This window comes from Sarcophilus harrisii, chromosome 6, assembly GCF_902635505.1.
Source record: "Sarcophilus harrisii chromosome 6, mSarHar1.11, whole genome shotgun sequence".
Classification (NCBI taxonomy): domain Eukaryota; kingdom Metazoa; phylum Chordata; class Mammalia; order Dasyuromorphia; family Dasyuridae; genus Sarcophilus; species Sarcophilus harrisii.
In genome coordinates, this window is record NC_045431.1 from 157,089,674 (window position 1) to 157,099,252 (window position 9,579).

Genomic DNA, 9,579 nt, shown 5'->3' on the forward strand with positions numbered 1-9,579 from the left:
TTTAAAAATACTTCAAAAAGGTGACCTTTATACCCTCAATTGTTTTAGGTATCTACAAATTCAACAGACTTTTAAGAGACAAAACCAGAATTTTCCCCCAGATCTTAAAATTTCAACCATGAATAAATATGTTATTAAGTTCCCTTAAAACCAGGATGAAGGAAGTTTCATTATTGGGTCTGTTTCCCTTCTTTTCCCACATACATTTTTCCTCTACTGAAATATGGGGAATTCTATCTAACAATAATAATCAGGGTTAAGATTTTGCTGTATGTAGTCAAGAGATTCCTGTCCTACTCAAGTTATCTTCCTATCAATTATACTGACTACTTCCCCAAACATGCATGTAATGGGAGAAGTGATTGTCTTTAAGACATTTGTAGATATCCTTTTCCGGGTTTCAATTCAAGCAACCACATGGAAATTTCAGGGAGTTAGTCTCAGTAATGATCAACTCAAGGATTGATACTTTGTAATAAAGAAAGCTTGCAGAGCTAGAAAAATCTATGACTCAGGAAGTACTGAGCTAGAATTGAGGGTAAATATCAAAAAGCAACAACCTGCTCATCTCATTCTCTTTTTTCTAGAGGCCTTCAAATGAGGATTGTTTAAAGCTGCCAGGTGAAGGAAGAGGTAGTCACCCTAAATATCACCAGGATGCCATGTCTCCATGGATGCAAAAGACCTTAATTTATTTTGTATTTTTGCTTTCCTGATTTTAGATGAATGAATATTACAAGAGGGAAATGCCTCAGCAAAGTTATGAGGTCAATAAATCCAAAGGTCCCATTGGACCATTCAGTAACTGAATGTGGTAGTAGTGGCTTCCAGAAACAAAGGGTCTGCAGTCAGATCTGGAAAAACAAGATACTTGAAGATAAGGGCAGCTTCAGAGATTGTGACCCTTTGTGATTGACAAAATATGAGCTATGGCCTCTAGAAAGCTATAGACACTTAGAGCCCAACAAAGAGATTTAAATTAAGGGGAAGATTCCACAAAGGGAAAAAAGGACCTCTTTATCAAGAGCAACTCTTTAACCACATATCTTCTTTACATATGTGTCTTACAACCATTACATTTTTAGTTTGAGCCCACTTCTCCCAATACACCTTATTTAAGGGGGAATGTCTTCTACCAACTCTTCTAGCTGTACCTTCTCAGCAAATTTCGTTTGGGAAAGCTAAGAAAGTTAAATCCAATGCTTAATAATGGGAAGTATGCCAATGGGGACTCAGGAACAATAATATTAGACTCCTCAACTCCTTGCACTTTCCTTAATAGACCAAGTGCCTTCTGGAAAATTACCAGTTCAAATGTGAGCTGAGGAAATAGCTACATTCAATATCTGACTAAAATTTTTAAAAAATCAGAAAAAAAATGAAACAAAACTGTCATCATTATAAACAGACTCTTTCATAAACAATACAATGTTTTGTTTTGTAATTCTTACATTGTCTATTTTTTTCTTGGGAGATACATGTATAAGGGATGCTGATGTGTCTAAGCTCAATTGTGGCAACATTGTAGGTTTTGAAAGATTTTAATATTTTGTGTGTTCTTTTGTCACAAAGTCAACAAGCATTTATTAAACACTTACTATGTGATTAAACTGTGAATACAATAAAAAGGGCAATTCCTGCTCTCAAAGAGTTTACATTTTAATGGGAAACCATGAGCACTTAGATGGTACAGTGGATAGAATATCAGACCTGTAGTCAAGAAGATTCACCTTTCTGATTGAGTTCTGATCTGGCCTCAGACTCTTATTAGTTCTATGATTATGGGCAAATCACTTAATCCTGTTTGCCTCAGTTTTCTCATCTGTAAAATGAGGGAAGAAATGGCAAACCACTCCAGTATCTTGGCCAAGAAAATTCTAAACGGGGTTATGGGCATGACTGGACACAACTGGGGAAAAGAACACACAAAATGGAGCTGGAGGAAGGAGCAGGAAGAAATCCAGTCTCTTAGGAGTAGAGCCCAGAAATGAGACTGGTCTTTGGAATTTTGGGGAGGAATTCACTAACTAGAAGATGAGCCCATATAAATAAAACCTATGTAGCCAAGAATAGAAAGAATGCAGAAATTTGAGAAAAAACTTTCACAAGCAATCTTTCAGTTCGAATGTGATTGTATTGGAACCTTGCTATTGAACAAAGATGAGTTGATTGATTTTAAAAAACATGGAAAAACTTGGGACTTAGGAAAGAAGATGTATCTAACTTCAGAGAAACAGAAATAACATAGTTTTTAGAAATAAGCATAGTACAGTCTTACAAAAATGTGTATATTTACAAATATCTGAGTGCATGTATATATGTGTATGGACATACCTACATGCTTATACATGTACACATACATACACATAGATGTCTCCATGCTTAATAGTAGCTTTCTTGGGAGAGAGAGAGGAGGGAGGGAAAAAAAGTTAAAACTTGTACAGTAAAGAACAAAAGAAAACCTACCAGAAAGCAAACAAAAGCTGGATAGCTTCAAATACTATACAGTATTTTTTTATATAGGTTTTCCTGAGATGGAAATTTATTGCTTTATATTGAATCCTCTCATGTTCTGCTGTGTACATGGGAACTTTTTTTTCCCTTTTCTTATTTTGTACTTAAGTTTAAAATAAATGTACAAACTTAAAAAAAAAGCCCACAGGAGCAGAGGAATTTCCAAGTCAAGAATTATAACCAAATTCTTTTTATAATTGATGTACATGGAAAGGTAGGAAAGCTGTATGCAAATGGAAAAATAGACTCTATATATAAGAAAAAATAGCAGACATTACAATTACATAAAACATAAAGCCACCATCCTAATGATAATTGTGTGATTTATGTATTATGTCTGATAATGACATAAGAAATCATAGGTTAGAGTGAGGAAACAACTATGTTTTAGGCATTTAAAGATAACTTTAATATATTCAAAACACATGAAGTTCCAAAGTTCAGGGGAATTTCAAGCATTCAATGAAGTGAAAATATCCTTTCCTGCCCCTCTAACCAGTCAACCAACAAACATTTCTTAAGTATTATGTGCTAAACTTTAAGGATACAAATAAAGGCAAAAACACAGTTCCTGCGCTCAAAAAGCCTATCTTCTAATGGGAGAGATAACATACATATAAGATATATTCCAAGAAAATGGAAAGTATTCTCACAGGAAAGACACCAAAACATACACATCCACCAAAGAAATGCAATGGCCCACAACCTAAGCTAGTTCAAAAAACTCAACTAGATGTAATTATAGAACGACAAAAAGTTATTCATAACTACATAAAATGCTCTCTTTGGCCGTGGGATTTGAATGTTAAATCTCAAGTCTCTTTCATTAACAAAGATAACGAAAAGCTGACTAATGTCACTGCCAAATATGTTAGTTTTCTTTGGAAGAATTTGCCTGCCTATCCAGATCAAGCTTCAGATGCTCTAGATTGGATTACATGACCCTTGGCATCTCTGCTGATTCTCTTCTTGGAAGGATACCTTTGCTTTTTTGAACATTCCTGTCAATTCAAATATTGTTTCAGGAATGTATCCCAATCAGCAATGATAGGATGTCTGCCTGAATAGGCTACTGGGGGTATTGTTTGACAGGAAGGGAATTTTTTGTTGATTTTGAATAACAAAACATAGAGATGACAATCATACTGTAATTTTGGAAAAGACAGAGATTAGTGATTTGTTGGGTATTTGTGACAACAGCTTAGATTCAGAGACCACCCATGGAAGAAATTTTTAAGCTGAAGCTGAAAATGTACTCTTCTAAAACAAGAAAAAGAATAATGTAATTGTTACTTAGACTCAAAGCAAAAGGCAACAATCAATAAACAAGAAACCCAGAAGTCAAGAAGATTCATCTTCCTAAGTTCAAATCTGGCTTCAGATACTTGCTTAATAGTGTTAACAACCATATTACTTAACTGTATTTGCCTCAGTTTTTTTGTCTTTAAAATGAGCTGAAGAAGGAAATGCCAAACCACTCTACTATCTCTCCCAAAAAGTTCCAATGGGGTCATAAAGAGCCTGATATGAATGAACACACACACACTAGGAGCAATAAGTGGGAAGGAAAGGAATAAGCATTTATATAAGCTGTATTACAAGCCAGGCACTATGCTAAGTGCTTTTACAAAACGTATCTCATTTAATCCTTATACCCATGCTAAGTAATTTTATCTCATTTAATTCTCTTAACAGTCCAGGGAGATAAATGCTATTATCATTAACATTTTACAATTGAGGAAACTGAGATAAACAAGTGACTGGAACAGACTATTAAGTATTTGAAGTTGAATTTGAATTCAGATTTTCCTAACTTCAGACTCAGTGCTCTACTGGATCTAAAGTCCTAAGTCCTAAAGGAGCCCTAGGTCTAGAGGACCTGAACTCAAATCAGACCTCTGCTACTGGTTATGCATGACTTTGGGCAAATCATTCCCTCAATTTCCTCCACTGGAATATGAGAGCATTAGCCTCCCAATTCTTGATCTAGCGTTCATAGGTAGCTCTGCTAATCAATTCAAATCATGTCAATTCAGCAAATGTTTTTTAGGAGACTATATGCAAGTCACTGCACTATGTACTGGAGGAAGAGCCAAGCATTAAAAGCATATATCTATCCACTAAAATCCCAATGATTTCTTATTTTAAATGCTGCTGTTTTCTTTGTTTTTTAACAGCAATCTTTATTCCCCAGATTTTTTAATTCTTTCCATATCCTGTACTGGTAAAGTTGATTTTTTAAAAAATTTGACCTAATTACTTGTACATTATATGCTATTTTATTAGATCTGACCCATAGTTCTAGCCTGTTAAGATCTTTTGGATTCCATTCTAGTGTCTAATTTTCTAGATATCCCCCTCAGCTTTATGTCACCTGTAACTTTGATAAACAGGTCATCTGTGCCTTCATTAAGGACAATGATATAATCATTGAGCAGAACAAGGCCAAACACAGGTCCCTGAGGCACTCCATATTTTCTCAGGCTGACATCAGTTCATTAGTGACTACTCTTTGGGTCCAGTCATTCAACTAGTTCTGTTGCAATCCATCTTAGCCACTAAGAAATCATAAGATCTCTCTGTCAGATAGCTTGCGAAAATCTAAGCAATTATATACAGCATCTACAGCATTTCCCTGACTTTAATCAAACAGTCCTGTCAAAAAAAAGTATGCTCATTTCTAAAACTTCCCCTTCTAGACCTTATAATCTAGTTGACGTGGGGAGAAATAGCAGTGGCACTGATGAAAAATGACTGATGTACCAATAGGATCTAATAATGCAAAGTAAATATGTAAAAACAGATTTGAGGTCTAAGGAAGGAGAGAAATATCAATCTCTCTCAACAAAGGATCAGAGATTTAAGGTTAATATTAAGTAGCAGAGTCAGAATTTAAATCTAGGGTCCTTGGCTCCAAATCAAGGTTTCTTTTCACTATACATTGTGGGTAAAAACCAAATCATTTGTGGCATAATCACAGCTTGCTAATTTGGTAAACAGACGCTTGGCAATCACTAGACTAGCTAAACTTTATAAGAACTGGGAACCATATTATTATTATTATTTGATCAGGATTTTTTCCCCCCACTCAGAGTTGTGTGACCCTTCGCAAGTCACTTAACTTAAGTGACTTGCGAAGGGTCACACAACTACTAAGTTTCTCAAATCACATTAGAACTCACATTCTCCTGACTCCAAGGTGATGGCCCTAGTCAGTGGATCACTTAGCTGTTCCCTCTTCCCCCATTCTTCTTTGTATCCTCCATATTATTAAGCAGAGGATTTTATATACAGTAGGAATTCAATGAATCAAAAGTGAAGATGGTAGAAACTGAGAACCCAATCATGCCAATCAAAGAACCAACTGCCACAATCATCTTTGTTTTTTCCTTCCTTTCTTCTAATTTAGATACTGCCATATGGAAAGAAGAAAATATGACTTCAAAAATATGATCAGACTATATGGTATTCCTTGTGAACAGAGGTGTTTGTTTCTTGACAACATAGGAATAAACTGCATTGTAATATTATAGATTTTGAGTTATTGCGGCTATCAAAAACAACTTACAGCAATTTTTGATCAGTAATGTGGGACATCAAACAAGACAATAAATTTCTTAAATCTGAACATTTTTGATTAATCAGTTAGAATTTATTTTTCTTTATTCAGACTTTTTGGAGGGTTATAGTATTTTTCAGATTTTTTTTTTTCATTTGACCTAACCTAATCAAGAACAAATTTTTAGAAAGCAACACTGGGAAAACTATTATTACATGTAGAAAAACTTCAGTGAAAATTCATTTTCACCTAAGAACTTCCTCCATTATTCATTATGCAATCCCCTTCCACGAGAAAGTAGAAACAGGGACTGATAATACTTAAGATTCAGGATAATTAGTGTTCCTGGGAATTGGGGGACTAGCATTCTGGTGACACCTGATATCTTATAAGAGCACATTTCACACTATAAACAGCAACCCAGGATGACTCCAAAGGTGAACTTAGTATGTTATACTTTACTACATTGAAGGAATCATTGAACACCCAGGCTCTTCCAGTATAATAAAATATTTTGATTACATTCCAAACTATTTTAATTTTACTTCAAAGAGACAACTCAGACTTTGTTACTAGTTTCAGTTCCATAATGCATATCTTTAAATAACCCCAATTATTCAGTGACTTACATAGAAAAAGGAGGGCACTATAAAAAAGGGAAAAAAAAAAAAAAACTGTGGAACTCACATCTGGACAGCAGACAGGATGTTCATATTGTAATTGGCCACATCCCTAGGACTTGGATTTTGCACAGTTCCAAAGAAACAGATACATCTTTAGAAAATGCTAGAAATTCTTCCTAGCCCACTATTCCATATGCATGTAGGATCAAAATAATAATTGTAATAATGACAAAAAGACCCATAAACAAGTAAGCCTATTTCTATTCATTACTTTCCTTTTTCATATGAAGCAGATTCAGTTTAATCAATGTATTTTGTGTACAGGAAATAAGAATGGGGAGGGGGCAAAGAAGAAAGGTAGGAAGGGTAGGAAAGGTAGGCATTACATTAAAACTGCTAAGGAACATCAAAACTATGATTACCTAATTACTAAGGACTATAACAATAATAATAGTTAGCATTTATATGGGGCTTTCTGCTTTACAAATATTATCTCATTTGATCTTCAAAGTAACCCTGGGAGGTAGGTTCTATTATTATTCCCATTTTACAGTTGAGGAAATTAAATGAGAATGGTTGGTCACTTTGAAGGGAGGGAGTTAGCCCAATATACAGGTCTAGAGTTTCATTAAACTGCACAATTTTGACAGCATGGACCTGCACTAAGGATACTATGGCTGCCAAGCCTTCTTTTTACCTTCAATTCATTCACAACCATCTGGACAGTCATGTTTCCTTGTTTCTTTGGGGAACAAGGTCTTGAGTGTTTAGAAATCGGTGAGAAAGGGCTATCATCTTCCTCCCTTACTGAAGCACTATCTCATTATTTAGAGCTTGGGCCTCCAGTGAGTGTTAGTCTAACTCTATGGTTAAGAGAAGGGAGGAGGAGGAGGAAGAGGATAGAAGGATACTAGGCCAAGTTGGCCCCATCTTTTCCTCAACATCTGTGCCAGATCCAAACACTGAATTTGATCAAAGAAAGGGCGCCTAGCACAGCGCCTTCTTTACACTGGGCACTTAATGATGTCTGTTGAATTGAATGAAAAGGCAAGAACTCCTCCTTTCTTCCCCTTCCTATTTCCTCCCAAAGAAAGAAAATGCAGTCTCAACAGAGTCCAAGAGGAGCTGGAGTCCCAGGGAATGAGAACCTCACCCTTAAAAATACCCCAGTATTGTCCTGGGCACTAATGAGTCATTTACACAGAGGATGCCTTGCCAAAAGGAATTCTCTCCAACCCACGAGCCGCGGAATGCAAGCCTCCCAGGCCACGCTGGGAAAACCCACCGACCCCTCCAAACGCGGGCACTGGCAGGAGCCTCCCGCCACCAGTGAGCTAACAGGGTATCGAACCATTCGTGAGCACAACCCACAGGCAGGCCTCCGTCTCTCCCTCTCTTCTCCCCGCCTTCCTCTCCCTTCCTCTTCCTCCCCAGTCCCACACCCACCGTCTCCCGCCCCCAAATGTAATCCTCCCCGCATAAAAAAGCCAGCACCCAGGCGGGGAAGGGATCGTTTTCAAACTTTTGGGAGGGGAGGGGAGCGGAGGCGGGGGCGGGGAGTGGCTGAGAGCAGGGGCTTTCCGGGTCCGGCCCAGCCACAGCAGCGTGCGGTGGGGAAGGGTCGGCGGGATCGATCATGCAGCCCGCAGGCGAAAGCCACGTCCGGATTTCTACCCGGTAGTAAATGTATTTAAATAAATACATATATTTTTCTTTCTATTACCAACCACGACAGGAAAGCCTTACCCCGGTGTAACATTCCAGACAGCGAGATCTCTCTCGTTGTGTGTGTGTTAGGGAGTGGGGGTAATTTGGGTAGGGGGGGAAAAGAACACACACACACACACACACACACACACACACACACACACCAGCTTTCTTCAGACTGTCATAAAGGGGTGGGGGGAAAGGAGGGAGCCGAAACACTGCTGCAAAAGAAAAAAAATTAGTCTCACCGAAAGACGGTCTCTGTCCCCACAGCCTACACACACACACACACACACACACACACACACACACACGTGAAAGAGGAGCTCTGGAACCGAGACACTGTTGCACCTCATGCTAGTTAAGCCATTAGGATTCCTTACACGCATCTCCACACTTGACACCAGCCTAAATTCATGTCTATGTCACTCTCTCTTTCTCTCTTTTATACACACACACACACACATACATATATATACACACATACACATACATACACACACACACACACACAGCTAAGCTCCAATGCTCCCAGCCCTGAAGCAAGCACCCTCCTTCTCCACTACCTCCTCCTCCTCCTCTTCTACCTCCTCCTTCTTCTCCTTCATCAGGGCTAAAAGCGGGGGGCTTGGGGCTAGGAAGATGGGGGATGGGGGCCACAAGCAGGGGCGCGGCACTCACGTTGGGTCTCCCCACCGCCACGGCCATCGCCGCGACAGCACTCTGGGCTACAGCTGCCCTCGACCACTGGCTCTCCGGCTCTCCTCGCGACGCTCGCCGCCCCGGCTCCGGGCTCTCTGCACTCAGCGGCTCCAGCTCCGAGTATAGCTCCCGCTCACATTCAGAAGCTTCTACTCCCCCCACGCCGCCGCCCCGCCCGCTTTATTAGTGCAACATGGCCACCCGATGGAAGGGACCATTCGCTTCCCCTGACAGGGGTGTCAGTTTGTTTCTGACTGAGGCTCTGGGAGACTAGGCTGAAGGCTGGGGGATGCGGAGGTAGGGGCAGTGGCTTGCAACCTCCTCCTAGCCATCTGGGGGCCCGGGGTTCGCTCTCCTCGCCCACCTTGACCACCCATTTCATTTCTGCCGCCGCCCCCACTCTCGCCGCTACCACCTCCTTCCAAATTCAGCAGTCTGAGGCCACCTACCCGCCCCAGTGCAACAGGACGCCTG

The 9,579-nt window shown here is 39.4% G+C and overlaps 1 protein-coding gene across 2 annotated transcripts in view; it reads right to left on the minus strand.

The window, feature by feature from the left end:
* The window catches only part of SEPTIN11 (septin 11), a 128,700-nt gene extending 119,429 nt beyond the window's left edge, over positions 1-9,271 (minus strand). For both annotated transcript variants that reach the window (XM_031943833.1, XM_012551989.3), the window contains exon 1: positions 9,085-9,271. In XM_031943833.1, coding sequence (XP_031799693.1) covers positions 9,085-9,111 — 27 coding nt within the window. In that variant the 5' untranslated portion in view covers positions 9,112-9,271. The remainder of the gene's footprint in view (positions 1-9,084) is intronic.
* Positions 9,272-9,579: the final 308 nt, after the last annotated feature.